The following is an 18,455-nucleotide window of genomic DNA, read 5'->3' on the forward strand; positions in this document are numbered from 1 at the left end:
GGTAAGTCATGTGTCACAATCCTACTAGAGTTCTCTGACACTGTCAGCAAGCATCTAAAGGAAAAAAATCCTTCCAGTCGCACCTTAGAGACCAACTAAGTTTGTCATAGGTATGAGCTTTCGTATGCATGCACACTTCTTCAGATACACTGAAACAGAAGTCACTAGACCCTTATGTATAGTCAGAAGGTGAGGAGGGGTATTACTCAGAAGGGTGGTGGGAATGGGTGGTTGGCTGATAGGAGTGGTAAACCTGTTGATGACTGTTAACGACTGTGATTGGTCTTGCAGGAAAAAGCAAGGGGTAAGATGGCTAAATAAAGCTTTATCATGTATAATGAGATAAGAATCCAATGTTCTTATTCAGACCAGGTCTCTCCATGGTTTTAAGCTTGGTGATGAGTTGCAATTCAGCAACTTCTCTTTCCAGTCTATTTCTGAAATTCTTTTGTAGTAAGACAGCTACTTTGAGATCTTGTATAGAATGTCCTGGGAGATTGAAGTGTCCTCCTACTGGTTTCTCTGACTTGTGATTCCTGATGTCAGATTTATGTCCATTTATCCTTTGGCGTATGGTTTGGCCTGTTTGTCCAATATAGAGAGCTGAAGGGCACTGTTGGCATTTGATGGTATAGATGCTTGACATAGCATACTTGGACTTTTAAAAAGCTTTTGACAAGTTACCCCACCAGAGACTCCTGAGTAAGCTTAGCAGTCATGAAATAAGAGAAGACCTCTTGCAGATCAGGAAATGGTTAAATAGCAGGAAGAAGTGAATGGAGAAATTGTTAGGGATGGGCAATGAGGTGACCAGGTTTCCTGACTATACTAAATTGTTTAGGGTTGTTAAAACAAAAAGAGATTGTGAAGCGCTTCCAAAGAACCTGTTAAAAAAGGAGTGGGCAGACAGTAAAATGGCAAATGAAATTCATTGTAAACAAGTGTAAAATGAAGCATGTGGGCACAAAAAGAATCTTAGTTTCACACAGCTCAGAACCATCAGTTCAGACCCTGTGTGAATTTAAGTAACTGACCAGGAATAAGACCTTGGGGTTGTCATGGCAAGCTTGATGAAGACGTCAACGCAGTGTGTGGCAGGCAAATTCCATATTAGAGATCATTGGGAGAGGATAGGGGAATGAAGCTATTCAGTGTGTGGGAAGGGTGGAATGGGAATTTCTATGTTGGTGGAGTAATGCTGGAAGAGGGCAGAGGACTGGGGGTTTTCCTGAGAGAATGGGCCTTTGCATAACTTTCCCAGATGAACTAGGTGAGCAAAAAGGAGTATACTGTATCCCCTGCCCTCCAGTCTGGAGGTGATGTCATCAAGATATTTGTTTCTAAATATCTTGTTACCATATCCATTTTCTTCAAAGATAGACATTGTAAGAGTAAATACCTGAGCTTTATGTTGTGTGCTCCCCGCGCCCATACACATGAAGGTGGGATGGGTGAGAAATAATCAATCAGTTCTGAGTTGCACCATAATTGTCCGACCTTAGGTGGCTGTGCTGGTCCTTCCTTAGCTGTCGACAGTGGCTCCAGACCACCTGTGAGGTCACAAAAGGATATGGGGGGCTGAGGGGGGAGAGGCCCTCCCACTTTGACATCACTGGGTAGTGGGCTGTGTCTAGGTCTCAGGTTTGGGCCCTGAAATCTTAGAGTGTGGGCTGTTCCTGACCTGACAAGGCTGCTGCTAAGGAACTGCTAGAGAATTTCTCCTCCCCTTGGTGAAATCATCCCCTGCCTAGAAACAGGGTTGGTAATTTCGAAAGTTCCTTTGCACCTTTGCTCTCCTTAAGATTCTCATATTTGCTTTTTGCGGTGTTGTTATTTGATACCTGGTGGCAAACTAGCTAGCTAGCTAAATGAATAAAATCACCCCCTGACATCATTGAACAATGAAAGCAACTATGCATTGTTTTTCTAAAGCATAGAATGTTTCATTCAGAATTAACCCAGTATTCAGAGTACACACTCATAAAAAAACCCTTCAAGATCCAGCAGGTGGCGCACTGCTCTCACCAGACGAAAAACTGCTGTTTGCTCTCCGTACCGATTTATTATTGCATTTGAGACAGACAGACAGACAGAGTGTGCACAAAGTAGAGCTCTGGTGCTATGTGACCTATCCTGGGACTCTCGGCTTTATTTATTCTCTTCAAATTAAATAGTTTACTCTGCTTAGGAAAGCATCTCAGTATGTATATAAACTGGCAGACGTACGAAACGTTTTAAACAGCTGCAAGTTCTAGTTGACCTTACAGGTGATAAATTGTCTGTTTGAGCCTATCCTGTAGTTAAGTGACCTGATGGTAAATTTTACTTTGTAATCATGTGTCTCTAATGCAATTTGTAAAGGCTGCTGTTGAAGTGGTGCAAATGTGCTTTAATATTTATGGTGTGGATGTGACCTTGGTTCTGGCTATCCTGCGAGAAGGAAGCTGTGTGATGAAGATGGAGCATATTGGGCCAGAACATATGGAGAGGAGAGAGAGACCTGAGAGGGGACAGACCTTTCCCATTCGTTTCTTACCCCACTCCACCTAATTAATGGGTGATAGAAGGGGGAGGCAATAGTCAAAATAAGGAAGCTTCCACCTGCAGCTCAGCCACAGCAAAGGTTTCTATCCCCACCTGCATGACAGGCACATAACACACTGCAAAGTGCCTTCTCTAGGCACTAACACATCACCATCAAGAGTAGATGTTTCTCCTAAATGTTAGGCATTCATTGAAATCTCCACCCAATGATTCTAGCACCGTCCCCCTGTAACGACAGAGAGGAAGTCCACTCCATTCTTCTGTGTTGACAGCTCTTGGTGGTTGGTGGCTGCTGACTAGTGGGGCAGAAAGGTAGTAGACCAACAGTAGGCAGAGGCAGAGCCAATGAAGGCAGGCAGGCAGGTAGGTAGGGAAAGGGATCTAACCGAAGGCAGACTGTGGTTGTGGGGCACTGTCCCATTTGTCTTAATGGGCCAGCCTCTGCTGACAGTTCTTCATAGTTGTCTTCTCCTTAACCTTGTCTTCTCCACCCCAGGATAAATATATTCACTGGTGTACCAAGCCCAGGTGGTACCCTGTGAGGCATCCCATACGGGCTGCGCATGTGCGGCATCCCGCACGTGCGCACTTCGTACAGGGTGCCACACATGTGCAGTCCATACGGGCTGCTGCTCTTGCGCAGCAGCCGTACAGGTGGCATCCTATATGGACGGCGCGTGAAAGCGGTAGCCCGTACGGACGCCAACCCCTTGAAGCAAAGAGCGCCTCCCAAGCCAGCCACCGCCGCTTTTTACTGGGTGTCAGGGCTCGGCTTGGGAGTTGCGGGGGGGGGGGTGCAGAGTGTCACCCCCCTCCAGGGTGGCACCCGGGTTGGACCACTCCCAACGCACCCACTTGATACGCACCCACTTGATACACCCCTGAATATATTTAGCTCTTTCAACTTTTTCTCTGAGGATTAGGTTTTTTTCCCTTCCTTCCTTCCTTCCTTCCTTTTTCTTTTTCTTCTTTTGCATTTTCAAAAACAGGAACAGAGAGCATAGTTAATCCCCTCCCCCTGTCCCACTTACAACTTCGTACCAAATACAGCATGTATACATATACCATATAACTTCCCTTCCACCCTTTTCCTGGTTTCTTTGGTTTTCTGCTACTCCATGTAATCCACATCTTTTAAATCTTTTTCAGGATCTGGCTTCTAAACCGTTCACCATCCTGTGATCATGCTCCAGTCAACATCCCTCTTAAAATTTGGTGCCCAAATAGACATGGTACTACATATGCAGCATGACCAGCACAAAATAAGGTAAGAACTTTTACTTCTCCTATTCTTCAAACAATATGCAGAAGTTTCTAGGCTTTAAAAAGCACCTAAGATTAGGACTTGGGGTGGGGGGTGGGGAAGAGGGGGTCAGTGTTTTGTTTTTACTCGAAAATAAAATACTGCAAGGTCAAGTGAGATATATATGGCTTTAGGGAAGACATAGCAGCAGAACAGAGTACATTTCGTAGGCATCGTGTTTTTATTCTTTAAAAGAGGTTATGCTTCACAGAAACAATGGCAAAGAAGGATTAATATAGTAAAATTGCCACTTTACAAAAATACACTTTCAGAAAAATGTAGGTATTCAAAAATACAACATTCAAAATTCATTATTTACAACCAGAGGCAGCAGCAGTATTGAGCAATAAAAAAAATAAATATTTTACTTGTTACAGTATTACACTAAGGTTAGACCAGGTACAGTTTGAAGACTGACATCATCACTCAGTTCCATAACTATGTTTGAAGCTAGTCTCTTAATGAACATAAAAACATTCCTATTTCTATATTTAAAAAAAGCACAGCTTTTATGGAAACTTGCAGGTTTGAAACGCTACATATTCCGCACTCTGGAATGGCACTATGCCGAACCATTAAGCATCTCCAAACTCTAAGAGTTATGCTTTCTTCTGATATAGGCATCTTACCTAATACATTCAGGATCATTCAGATTCAATTTATTGCACTTCTGTCACATTCCATCAACAAAAAATAATAATACTCCTTTACTGGCAGAGCCATAAATTTGTGGCGCCTGCTAGCACAGAATATGTGTGTTCCTTTCAAAAAGGCTCATACAAAAGAAGAATCACACAGCACAGACTTAACAAAGTATTTCAAAACACAAATATGAAGCTTGTGGCAGCATCCAGTTAAATATATTTTTCCCCTGCAAGGCCATTTATTTTTCACATTAGAATTGCACAGTACAGGCAAAAGGCATGGGGCTTCAATATAAGATGATTTCAAACTATACCAGTGATTCCTTAAAGAACGGGGGGCGGGGGGGGGGGTTAAGAAGGAACATTCCTCACAAACATATAGGCATCTCTCACTCGACTTGCAGCAACAGGAGGGTTGCTGCTGATTTTACAAAGTTAAGCACATGGCAGGACAGCAAATAAGAGGGTGACATTGATCCATAAAATGAATTATAAGGATAGGCTCTGCGACTCACAGTGCCAAATACATGAATCAAGAACCAGTTCACACATGCAGTATTTTATCATTGGTTGACTGCAACATCAAACGATGACTTAAGCCACCCTGGATGGCTTCCAGTATATACAAAACCATAATAAAACATACAGAGCTGCCTTCAGATGTCTTCTAAAGGTTGTATAGTTGCTTCTCTCCTTGACACGGGAGGGCGTTCCACAGGGCAGGCGCCACCACTGAGAAGGCCCTCTGCCTGGTTCTGTGTAACTTCACTTCTTGCAGTGAGGGAACCACCAGAAGGCCCTCAGAGCTGGACCTCAGTGTCCAGCCTGAACAACAGACATCTAAAGACATAGCTCATATATATATATATATATATATATATATATATATATATATATATATATATATGACTCATCACCCTCCCAGATTCACAATTTCATGGAAAATTAACTTTGAACATATATACCCAAATTTTCATTATCTAATCTGACATGCTCCAATGCATTAAGAATCACAGACATATTCTACAGCCTCATTCTATTTTTTGGCACCACATAGCACACAATCCAAGCTTATTCCAACAGCAGTGGTCCTTGGCTAAGATTCTGGAACACTAAACTGGACACATGTAACAAAATGCAGTTTCTAACATTTAACTATAAATTTACATTTGAAGCATTAAATAAATGGCCACTTTTAAGGCAACATATAATGAGAACTTTAAGTTTCACAGTATATGTGTTTGATTGGACGCCTCTCTTATTTGGTTAATAAAAGACCAAACAAGAAACAAATTCTATACACATTGCACCAACTAGTTTACAATATGGGAAATGCTTGAATGAATTTGGTCCAAGATTCTCTCTTGTTTGAAGGGTAACAGCACACTTGGTTTAGAACATAGAAAGTGGCCTTATATCAGGTTGGATCATTGGTCCACAAAGCTAAATATAATCCACACCAACTGACAGCAGCTTCCTAAAGTCTTGGGACCAAACTACATGTTGCATTAGCAACATGGCTGTGCCTTCAAGTGAAGGGTTTTTAATACAGCTTTCCAGTGTGAAATGGAGGGGGCAGAGATCTGCATGGGAGGACTAACATCCTTCCTATGGTTCCAATCTAGATTGGGTCCCCTGTTGCTGCAATTTGCATAGGGAGAAAGTTCTTATTGAAGAAAATGAGTTATTCATCACCAAGCAAAACTGCAGGAATGGGTGGAGACAATCCAAAAATGGTACCACAGCAAGGAGTAAAGGGTTTAAATCCCCTTCCCCTTCTCTCTGCTCTACTAATTTCTGTAACACCACCACCACCATCTAAACTTAAATGCACAGCTACATAGCCAATACAACAGGTAGTGTGGCTGTTAGGGAGGGGTATGTTATTTCACAAGGTGCTTGGTTGTAGCTGGAGATGCTAGAGAAATGTGCTTCGCAAACATTTTCTACAGTCACACAATGCTCGTAACGTACCTTAGCCTAGAACAGATATACTTAGCACATTTCAGTTTTCAGGAATCCCTACCCAACATAGTAGCAATCCACTGGAGAGACACTTGTCATGCCCTGGATGGAGAGGGGGCTGCTCGAGGACCCTGCAGCAAGCTGGCAGGAACTTGAGAAGCTCAGCATCCCTGCAAGTGGGCATTAATGCTCCAGATCCCATGGAGATTTTCCAAGCCATGCCTCTCTGGCCTATAGTCACACTTGAAATCCCATGAGGAAGAAAGCTCTAGGTCTATGTTGTGTGAGGTCTTGTGGCTTAAGTCACAGTTCTTTAGATAACCTGGAAAGCTATTCATCTTGTGAGATTTACAGAAGGGGGCGGGGAAGTGTGGCTCGGGCAGGCAATATATCTTAGCACAGAATAAATACGCAGAATATTGCATTCAGGCTTCGCTTAGAATGCAAACCTTTAAATGCTCTAGTTTCTTCAGTTACTTTGCATACCATCTGCACAGACTACAAAAGTCCTAGGTGTGGTTGCATCCTGACATTCTCCATGTTCTCTCAGCTGTGCCTTAGATGCATAACGGCTTGCATGGCAGGTACAGGGAGAGTAACACAGTGGACCACTTGGATGGACCAGATCCCATTTTCCAAAAAAAAAGACCAGGCAAGGCAGTCTGTGGACATCATGAACCAGCTGGAAATTAACCTTTGAACAACCAGTGAAGTTAATTTCCAGTACTCTGCTTTGGGCTGTTAAATACTGTGCTGCGCATCGTGTGAGGTAGAGAGAGAGAGAAAAATCAATGCAAAGAAACAAAAAACAACGAAACAACAACAGAATCCCCCCCTTTCCTCTTCTGTGGGGGTGTGCAAATCTAAGCTTTGGAATCTTCTTGTACGTAGAGCTGAGAAATGGTCTTCTTAATGCGAAGCGCTGTCAGTCGAGCTGCCCCATTGGCGTACCAGCACTCACGCATTATCCGGCCCATTACTCTGAGTGCCTTGGGAAAAGAGCAAAAGCAGAGTAAGAGCACATCCATGGTTGTCGCAGTGCTTCAGCATGAAAATTGCCATCAGGAACAAGACGGCTTCAGAATGTGTGTGCGCGCACACACACACACACACACACACACACACATCACACACACAGAGACGTTACTGTATTTGAACTTGGAACCTTTCTGCTTGTGCAACAACTGTGCTGCTGCCTCCTCCTCCTCCTCCTCTCTGCAGTCCCTGGACCCCTAAAGAAGTGCTCCTGAGGGGCTGGGAGACCCTATAGGAACACCATGGCAGGGCAAAGAGGGCTGCAAATTGGGGTCCCCTTTGCAAAAGAACTTCTGCTCATGCAAATACACTTTAAATGGGGTTATACCATTGGGGTGGTAAGTTCTATGATCTGCAACTGCTACTGATTTATCACCAGAAATATGCTCTGATGTATTCTTTTCTGTTGTGCATGTGTTGATATAATTCTTCAAGTTTACTATCAGTCATTAACTTTTTTTTTTAGACCACCACCAAGGCTCAAGGTCTGCCTGGAAGCCATGCTTTTGACGAAAGACTGAAATTCTTTTGTGTGCTTGGTGCAAGTAACTTCTTAGTAGGCGTATGTAGGATTTTGCTGGAAATCCTAGACTTTTTTTGTGGGGTACAGGTATGATAGTCACTTGGTCATTCTCAACACCTGATTGAGGCACTACATTTAATACTCTTTTATCCCAGAGTTAAGCCTGTGCTGGGGAGCCAAGAGCTGCATATAAATATTATTATTGTTATTGTTGTTATTATCGTCGGACTGGGTTGCCCCAGCCACTCTGGGTGGCTCCCAACAAAATATTAAGAACAGAATCAAACATTAAAAACTTCCCTATACAGGGCTGCCTTAGGATGTCTTCTGAAAGTGAAATAGTTTATTTCCTTGACATCTGATGGGAGTGTGCCATTACGAAGAAGGCCCTGGTTCCCTATTGGGCAAAAAGTGGGTGGGGACTAACAGAAAGGTGGCTGGGACATTGTTTTTCTCTCTTCTACACACATACTCTCTTAAACCCACACACCCACAGACACTCAAATTCTTCCCAATCCTTCCATCATCCATGCATTCTTTCTCTCTAGGTTTGGAGGGCTGCATCGAAGGAAAGTCGCGTGATGTTCACCTGTGGATTAAACTCTGGCATTTGAAAGGCCTCTGGGGTGAACTACGCCTCACATCGAACCCATTTACTTAACCAGACAGGTATATGCAACAGTTAAAGAAAATTCCTTCCTTTTGGGGGTGGGTGGGTAAGTTTTCATATTTTAGTTCAGTTAAAAACATGCACTTTTAAGATACACAGTAAAAGTTGCAATTCAAAGAAGGGCGGAATCAAGAGAAAATGTTACCTCACAGCTTTGCCACTGATTTGGGATATTTGGTCTATGTTTTTGCTCACAGACTACTTTTCTCATATCTTCTATTGAAGGATCAGAAGGCACAGCATCATAGTAAGGTAGCTGGTACTCCTCAACAATTCCTAGAAGAGGAATGTGGTAAAAATATAAATTTACTAGGGGACTTTCAATTGTTATGGGAGCAAAATATGGACAGATGTAGTACAGAAACGGCTTCCTGGCACACCTGTGCAAATTATCCATTGTGTCGGCAAATATGTTCTTGAAAACATTGTGCTTTTCCCAAATGCTTCGGTTAAAAAAATAATCTGTAAAGCCCCATCCTCGAAGCATCCGAAAACTTATTTTCATTCAGGGCTACATGGGAAAGTCCTTGAAATTGCCAGCAATCATTCCTGTCAAACTAGCTCTGTGGTACCCACAATTCTTTCTGTCAGCTTGTTAAGGGCAGGTGAAGACCCAATACAGGCTAATACAACTCTGGCTTGGATCCAAAGAATGAGAGGTGAAAGGAGAAGATGTATTTAAGTGGGGGAAATGTAATAACGCAACCTATTATATAATGCAATATGACAATCCCTTATGTTGGAGCCGTAGCCCAGCTCTATGGTTTTACAATCCAGTGGGGATGTAAACTCTTTGCACTGCAGGAATCCTGTCCACAGGATTGAACCTCCAACCTTCCAGTTAATAGCCAGATGCACTAACCCAGAAGTCTCAAAGACGAAAGAAAGCGTCACACTCAGGGCGGTATTAACCATATCTGGTGCCCCCTGTGAGTGAGGCGGGCAGGAGGGGCGCGGAGGAGGCAGCCCCAGGCTCGTGCTCCCCGCGCGAAGCTCTGGAGGCGCGCGGGGAGCATGAGCCTGGGGCCGTTGCACTGCGCCTCTCAGCTGTTCAGGCGGCCCCAGGCCAGCGCTCCCCACGCACCTCTGGAGAGCGGTCTGAAGCCGCTCAACAGCAGAGGCGCGTGGACACCAGCATTCTGCGCCCCTGATGGCCAGGTGCCCTGGCGCCTTGCACCACCCAACCCGGGCCTAGGGACAGCCCTGGTCACACTTGAGCTAGATGCAGGCCTGTGGTTGTGGAAGAGTTGGGGGGTGTTTGAACTGTGTGAAGTTCATTTATGCTGTGCTTTAATTAGTAGGTAATGTGTTTGATGCAGGAAGTCTTGGTCGGGTGAAAGTTGGTTTAACTGTCCGTTGGGTAACCTTAAGTGACAGCTGAGATAGGGTTGGAGATACTGCTTTGAAGGGTGAAGACTTGCTGGGGTAGCTGAATCACTTGACTTGACAGGGAGAACTTGTCTACAGGAGTGAGAGGAGTTGGGAATGCTGGGCTCTGGTGCCTAGTAGGAGCTCCAAAGGAAGGTCTTCCAAGACAGGACAGCAGAAACTGACACACACTTCAATAGGTGAGTAGGGGTTAAAACAGAGGCTTCAACAAAAGTCCTCAGTCATAGTGTTGAGGGCTTAAAAGGGGTGAAGTAAAATACAAGGGCAATGGCCAAAGGCTGTCTGGTATTATTAACAGTAGTGTACCGTATTTTTCGCTCCATAAGACGCACTTTTTTCCTCCCAGAAAGGAAGGGGAAATGTCTCTGTGTCTTATGGAGCGAAGGGTGCCCACTGCGCATGGCTCTCGCTCAAGCAAAGCGGAAGCCGCACACAGTGGGTACAGAACCCAAGCGGCTCTCTGTCTGCCTGCTTTACAGCTGTGAAGCTAGCGGACCCAGAGTGACTCATCCACTGCACGCAGCAGGAAACTGGCTGGGGGGGGCAGCGCGGTTGCCCCTGCCAGAGCCGGCAGCAGCACACCCCCCTGCCTCCTCCAACACCAGCGAAAGCAGTGGGGGAGAAATGGGAAGCCCGACAGCATCGCTACGGGGCTTCCCCTTTCGCCGGTGTCGGCGGCAGGAGAAGCCTGGGAGCATCTGCTGCCGCCGCCTCAGCACCCCCCTCCCAGCCTTTTAGAGGAGGAAAACCAGAAAAATATTTTTCCTCCTCTAAAAACGAGGTGCATCCTATGGAGCGAAAAATACACTAAATCAAGCTGTTGGTATTGAAAGTGACAGTAACGAATAAGCAAAGTGTGTAATTTGAAGCTCGCACACTACACAATCTTAGTGGTACCTCTACCTCTACTTACGAATGTTTCTACGAACGGAGCTCCTTCCGCCATCTTGGATGCTATTTAGATAGGGTTGCTTCAACTTACTAATTTTTTCTCCCAACGCATTCCTATGGGATTCGACTTACGAATGTGCGTTCGGAACGCATTAAATTCGTAAGTAGAGGTAACACTGTATTGTCAAATACAGTGGTGCCTCGCTAGATGAATATAATTCGTTCCAGGACTCAATTCGTCCTACGAAAAATTCATCTAGTGAGTCCCGGTTTCCCATAGCAATGCATTGAAACTTAATGGGCTCCGGGGGACTGAAGGCAGACAGGCTCTTGCTTGCCTGCCTTCCCCAGCCAAGAGAGTTGTGTGCCAGGCGGCGGGGGGGGGAGAAGCGGGGGAATGGATCATTCCTCTGCTTCCCCCCCGCCCGTCAGAGCCGGCGGGCACTGCTTGCCAAGCAGCATCTGCCGCGCTTCGGCACTGGGGGACAGAGCCAAAGATTGGTGGGCGCTGCTTGCTGGGGTTGACAAGCCCCGGCAAGCAGCGCCCACCACTCTTCGGCTCTGTCCCCCGGCTGTGTGACAGGTGGGGTGGGGGAAAGGCGGAGGAACGGATCGTTCCTCAGCCTTCCCCCCTTCTTCGGCGGAGGGGGGAGAGGAACCAACGAAGAGAAAGGGATGCTTTCTCTTCCTTCGCTCCTCTCCCCCCCCCCCCGAAAAAGGGGTTTGGAAGCTCTGTCAGGCCAGGCAGCGAGGGGGAAAGCGGAGGAACTGATCGTTCCTCCGCTTTCCCTCCCTTCTTCCTGCGCTAGTTCCCCTTTGTGTTCCGCTGGTCTCTGCCAGTTGCGCCTCACTGCTCGTGGCAACCGGCAGAGACCAGCAGAACAGAAAGGGGAACCAGCTGTAGCGCGGGAAGAAGGCAAAGGAAGATAGGCGCTGACAGCTCATCTTCCTTTGCCTTCTTCCCTTGCTACAGCTGGTTCCCCTTTTGCTAGACAAATGCCTTTTGCAAATTGGTTTTGTGATCAGAGGTTTTTATGGTCACGCTTCGCAAGACGAAGCGGTGGCCATAGAAAACCTTCTCGTCTTGCGAGGCAACCTCTGATCGCAAAACCTATTCGTATAGCGAAAAATTCATCTAACGAGGCACCACTGTATAGTAACTATATACGACTGGGCTTATCCCATAGTTACCAGGATTACTGTAACTTGTACAAGTGATATTAAATGGTAGCAGAAGTACGGGTGCAGGAAAGCTACTGGGCGTGGAAGTTGGATTTGTTTAAGGAAGGGAATACCCTCTTTCCCACCACAGGGAACCACCTAGGAAAGGCTACAGAAGTTTGATTCAGGACAACAATCAAATCGTAGATGGCTTCTGGTTTTCACCAATCCTGAAGCAGCAGCTGAATGGCCTACTGGGATGTCATTTTATTAATTTCTTACATTGATAAACTGCCCTTCAACCAAGGATCACTGTTCTCTTTATACATATGATATTTGTAACTCAATGCTTTTCTGTTATACAATGCTACATTTTGTAAGCCACTTACCTGGTGAAAGAAGGTATACGGTATGTTCTTAAAATTAAATAAAGTACCAGTTGTGCAATTTTCCTATTCTCCAGTCTCCCCACTATTCCTTTCCTCCTCAGCACTGATTGATTGATTCAGTCACTCATAAGCCGCCTTTAAGCAGTGTTATTTGTCCAGAAAAAAGCCCTGCCTTTAGGCATTATTCATGTGAAGGAGCATCATGCTATGTCTAGGATATAAAGCACCCCTGCATGCAGAGGGGATCTTCTTCCTCAGATGCCTGCATTGGTAGGGCTAGTCCTGGCATGTGAGGCTCCCTAGTCATAGTGTGAGACCCTTCTTCCCATGTGTAACACATACTTCCACAATCCTACTCCTGTGTTAGAAACTGCACTGAGCTCCAAGCAAACAGGATGAAATATGTCCCTGTTCCTATGCTTAGTTTTAAAACACAATGGCAGGTATCCCCAGACTTTGGCCCTCCAGATGTTTTGGACTATAATTCCCATCTTCCCCCACCACTGGTCCTGCTAGCTAGGGATCATGGGAGTTGTAGGCCAACACATCTGGAGGGCCGCAGTTTGGGGATGCCTGGTCTGGAGCATTAAAAAGAGAGAGATAGGTTATACCTCCAACTGAGCATCTTCGGGATATTTCCCAGTACACCAGCCCAAGAGAGTAGATATCTGCACGCTTGAAGGACTCGAAGATACTTATGTTCATCGTGTCATCAAGTATTTCTGGAGCCATGTACCTTTCAAATACAGAGATACCAAAAACTAGGATTAAAATTAAGGGACAACAAATAAAAATGAAGTGCAAATGTGGTATTTATAGAACACTGAACTTGTTTGAGGGAAAGCAGAAGATTTGAGGCATTCTTGTTAGGTCTCCCAATTCCTGGGAGTTGGTCTTCAGCCCTTCTCATGAGATCAACATTTATGTATGATGAAAACATTAAAGAGGGCAGCAGGAACTCAACAGCTGATCCTCACCCCTTGGACCTGTACACATTGAGTAGGCCATCAGAACACTACGGCCTACTTTGTACACCACACTAAGTCAAACCATGGCTGCCAAAGAAGCCACTTCACTTGTTCTACGGTGGTACTGTGCTGAACTTAGCCATGACTTGACTTAGTGTATTATCTGAACCTGGGCTCATGCTTTAGCTCTCTCCAAATTAACCATGTGCTACAACTAAGGTTTCCACTATGACTTACAGCTTATGGTTTGTCCAGGAGATTGTAAACCATGAGCTTGGGTTCAGATGACACAGTAAAGCAAACCTTGAGCTCAAGTCAACTTAAAGCAGGCATCCCCAAACTTCAGCCCTCCAGATGTTTTGGACTACAATTCCCATCTTCCCCGACCACTGGTCCTGTTTGCTAGGCATCATGGGAGTTGTAGGCCAAAACATCTGGAGGGCCACAGTTTGGGGGTGCCTGTCTTAAAGCAACTGCAGGAATCCTGGTTTATTTGCTCCCCCCCCCCCGCCCTCCACAGCACAGGAAATAGTGAGGGCAAAACTGCAAGCTGCATTAACCTGCCGTTTAGCACTGCACAAGTTTTTCCTTTCTTTTAACAAAGCAGCTCCAGAGCTGGGCCCATCAGGAGGGATGCTCCGACTGGCACACTACAGCTTTCCTTTGAAGGGAAAGAGATATCGGGAACTTGGTGTGGGGGAAAGGGTTAATTCCACCCTACCTGATTGTCCTGTTCCTGCCCTCGGTGGCTATTTTAAAAGAGAGCATGCACTCAAACACAGCAGTAACATACACATATTTTGCAATGTGTCATTTGGTCGTAATAAAGGCAGATACGCAGTGAGCCTTGAGTAATACAACTAACTTTTGAAGGGTACTTGGCTACTGGTACCTTGATTCTCATTTGCCTAGTTACACATGTTGCTGCATGTCGCGTAGACAAATCTGAGTGAAGGCAATGAGACCGTGAAACATATTTCACCCCATTTCACCAGCCCCGTCAAATATCTCTGAAACAAACTAGGGATGGGGAGACATTTCACAGGGGGAAAAGGTTTTGGGTTTTCTTCCATATACATGTAGAATTCCAGTTCAACCCTCTTGGGTGTGAAATATTTAATGCGAAATATTAGAAGCATACTGACTTACCTCTTTGTTCCCACTCTAGAATTCTGAGGTATGTCAATCGTGTTCAACAGAGAGTCATGCTTGACAGCCAGTCCCAGGTCAGCAATGGCACAGGTTTCATTCCTTTTGACTAAAATGTTTTTAGATTTCAGATCTCTGTGGGAAATGGCTGGTTTGCCTGTGAAGCACAAAAAAAGATATGCCCACAATGTCTTTACGTTACCCGCTGATATATTTAACAGAAACGTTCATTGCATGTATGTAAATGTAAGCCACAAAAATTCAGAAGAAATGTCTTCTGCTCATACGACTTTTTTCAGCTCTTGTTTTAACACTCAAAAGCTTATCACCCTATCCTTGACAGCAGGAGTGGGGAAGCTTTTTTCCCCCATCAAATGGTAATGCCAGCAGCAGGTGGGGCTAGAACAGGCATCCCCAAACTTTGGCCCTCCAGATGTTTTGGACTACAATTCCCATCTTCCCCAACCACTGGTCCTGTTAGCTAGGGATCATGGGAGTTGTAGGCCAAAACATCTGGAGGGCCGCAGTTTGGGGATGCCTGGGCTAGAACAATGCACACAAACTCTCTTTTGCTGTCTTAGGGGGGGGGGTGTGAGTAATGATGATCTTAAGATTATTATTATTATTTTTTAAAAAAAACAAACTCTCTCTCTCACACACACACATACACATACACAGAGTCACCCTACACACCACACACAATTCCCTTTACATGCATGTATCTATCAACACTGTGGGATGTGATACATAAGTAGCAGTCAAGTACAACATTCCTTGTTTTCCTAGAGTGGACATGCAGGGGAATGTTTGGTCCAGCCAGTTGAAAACTTCCTGTTTCCTCCTGGCTGGGGCATACTTCCTTCGCATGTGACCTTACCTGTCCAGGTAACAAAAGGGCAAGTCACGCAGCACTCTCTTGCTCTTTGACTTCCTCTGTCATTGGAGCAGCTTTTTAGCTAGAAATGCTCTGTTGGCTTTCAGCCAACAGAGGATACAGGGATTGCAGTGGTACCTCGGTTTATGAACACAATTGGTTCCGGAAGTCTGTTCATAAACTGAAGCGTACTTAACCTGAAGCGAACTTTCCCACTGAAAGTAATGGAAAGTGGATTAATCCGTTCCAGACGGGTCTGTGGAGTACTCAACCTGAAGCGTACTTAACTCGAAGCATGGGTGTAATTGGTTCCGGAAGTCTGTTCATAAACTGAAGCGTTCATAAACTGAAGTGAACTTTCCCATTGAAAGTAATGGAAAGTGAATTAATCCGTTCCAGATGGGTCCGCAGCGTTCGTAAACCGAAAATTCGTAAACCGAGGTGTTCATAAACCGAGGTTCCACTGTATCCCCAAATGGGATAGATCCACACGTATATACTTTGTAACCAAGTCTGCTTTCGGGGATCCAACTATGAACTGATGATGTTAGTAAACTAAGCCAAGATTGTGGCGTGTGTTCATTCTATTAAGAGGGATATAAGGGGACTTACCAGGAATCTAATAGTAAGACGCTTAAACAAGTCTGCAACCTGCTATCTGCTGTGCGTTTAAAAGGGGGAATGTAAAACTCTACTAAGTAAAGGAACTTGCTAACTCAAGTTAGGAAAAATATTAGAAAACAATATATCCTCTCCTGCCTCCCTGAACATTCCCACAAACACAGTTGCTTCACATCCATATACCTCTCCCCACTTATTCAATGTAAATTTTAATTTTGTGTAGGGAAGAGGTGAGTGGAAGGTGACTTCCACACTAATATTAATATTTAGGCCACCCACTCCCTCATTTACATTAAAAGCATTGGAATTTCTTGTAAACACGTATCTACCAAATGTACTGTGCTCATTTAATACACAAAGATGCCAGAGAAAGGGGCAGAAATAATCAAAAGTCAAACAAATCCTGGTTCATTCACTTCTCCAACATCCATCCAAGTCATCTTCTGCCCAAAGTGAGCTTAATGTGAAGGTAACTGCATAGACATGAACACGTTACCTTGAGTGCCAACGATCTCCATGTGAAGATGGGCTAAGCCACTCGCTATGGAAAATGTCAGCTTGATCATGCCATTGGCTGTTACAGTGTTGTTGTTTAAGTAGTCAAACAAAGAACCTTGGTCGTGGTACTCCGAGACAAGCCACAGCTGAGTCCAAGTCCCATTATCTGTGGAGAGACGTAACTGCATTTAACAATAAGTAGCAGTAAAGCACAGCAACCCTCAAAGGTGAAAATATTTTCTAAAGGTATTCGTTTTGCAAGGCCCGTTTATTTTCGCAACAGAGTATTTGGCAATAAGAAGATCCCTGCCCAAGGCCCATCTAGTCTTTTTCTCACAGTGACCAATCAGATGCTTATGGGAAGCCGAAACACAGGACATGAATACAACAGCACTCTGATTCCCATAAATTGGCATTTAGAGAATGGTCCACCGCCTCCAACAGTGAGGGAGAACAAAGTGGATATGGCCAGCAGCCTTGGTAGCCTTCTCCTCCTCCACGAATTTTGTCCCATCCTCTCTTGAAGCCATCCAAGCTGGTGGCCATCACTACTTCTTGTGGGAGCAAATTTCATGGTTTAACTACGCATTGTGTGAAGAAGGACTTTCTTTGGGCTGCCCTCAACCTCTCAACATTCTGCTTCATTGGACGATCCCGAATTCTAATATTATGAGACAGGGAGAAAAACGTTCCTCTAATCACTTTCTCCACACCGTGCCATGTCCCCACGTCACTCTTCCTTAAATAAAGTTGCTGCAAATGTTCTAACCTTTCCTCATAGCAGAATTTCTCCATCCCCTTTGGTTGCCGTTTTCTGACCCCGTTTCAACTCTACAGTATCCTTTTTGAGATGAAGCAACCAGAACTGTACACTGTAGGGTACAGTTTAATTCATGCCAGAATGGAATTTCACACTAAAAAGCTGCAATCTCCAACACACTTACTAGGGCATAAGTCCCACTGAATACAGTGGGGGCTCATTTCCAAGTGAACATGCATAGGACTGTGTTGCAAATCTTATTTTGTAAGCCACATAGCAAGGAAATCACTGGTAAAGATCCACTTGTCATTAGAAGAAGAGAAGGAAGTTTCAAGGTTGGACTCTTGAGCTGCCTGCAACCCATCTGTCTTATTTGCTTGAGTCCAGGCATCCCCAAACTTCGGCCCTCCAGATGTTTTGGACTACAATTCCCATCATCCCTGACCACTGGTCCTCTTAGGTAGGGATCATGGGAGTTGTAGGCCAAAACATCTGGAGGGCCGCAGTTTGGGGATGCCTGCTTGAGTCCTCAACAGGACCTGAATTGTCATGAGGAATGTCATCTATACTAACCATCTGTTTAGAAAATATCTTTTAAAATCTGTTGATGTGCCTTTTTTTTATAGGGTGTGTGTGTGATGTCTCCTAAGGTGTTCAAGAGAATGGATGCTAGTTCTTCCCCCCCCCCCCCCCCCTAGGATAGGAAACTACAGCTACAACTACAGTAGCTGCATATTCTAGTAAAGTATCTCAGATAGTTGGGTCAGCAGTCATATGATTGCTGGAAAATGTGAGACAAGCACCAGCATAGGATTAAAAAGTATGAAAGAACAGAAATTACAAAAGAGCTCCAAGAGTTCAAGTTTGGAAAACTGATAATATAATAATATTATGCAAGATTAATAACCATAATGCATGGCACCCTTTAGTAATGGGCACTGCCTTACACTTCAAGTTGCAATTATTCCACACCTGTATCAGATTAGAGCATTACTTCTATACAGTGGTACCTCGACAACCGAACGCTTCGACTTCCGAAGGTTTCTACTTCCAAAGTCGACAACCCCGGAA

The 18,455-nt window shown here is 44.8% G+C and overlaps 1 protein-coding gene across 4 annotated transcripts in view; it reads right to left on the reverse strand.

Moving 5' to 3' along the window:
* Nucleotides 1–5,384: 5,384 nt before the first annotated feature.
* Nucleotides 5,385–18,455, reverse strand: part of ACVR1C (activin A receptor type 1C) — a 43,512-nt gene continuing 30,441 nt past the window's right edge. For all 4 annotated transcript variants that reach the window (XM_035131870.2, XM_060279996.1, XM_060280004.1 and 1 more), the window contains 5 exons: nucleotides 16,623–16,790; nucleotides 14,632–14,788; nucleotides 13,126–13,250; nucleotides 8,830–8,960; nucleotides 5,385–7,445 (listed from right to left, as the gene is read on the reverse strand). In XM_035131870.2, coding sequence (XP_034987761.1) covers nucleotides 7,320–7,445; nucleotides 8,830–8,960; nucleotides 13,126–13,250; nucleotides 14,632–14,788; nucleotides 16,623–16,790 — 707 coding nt within the window. In that variant the 3' untranslated portion in view covers nucleotides 5,385–7,319. The remainder of the gene's footprint in view (nucleotides 7,446–8,829; nucleotides 8,961–13,125; nucleotides 13,251–14,631; nucleotides 14,789–16,622; nucleotides 16,791–18,455) is intronic.

The sequence above is a fragment of the Zootoca vivipara genome, chromosome 1, assembly GCF_963506605.1.
Source record: "Zootoca vivipara chromosome 1, rZooViv1.1, whole genome shotgun sequence".
Lineage (NCBI taxonomy): Eukaryota > Metazoa > Chordata > Lepidosauria > Squamata > Lacertidae > Zootoca > Zootoca vivipara.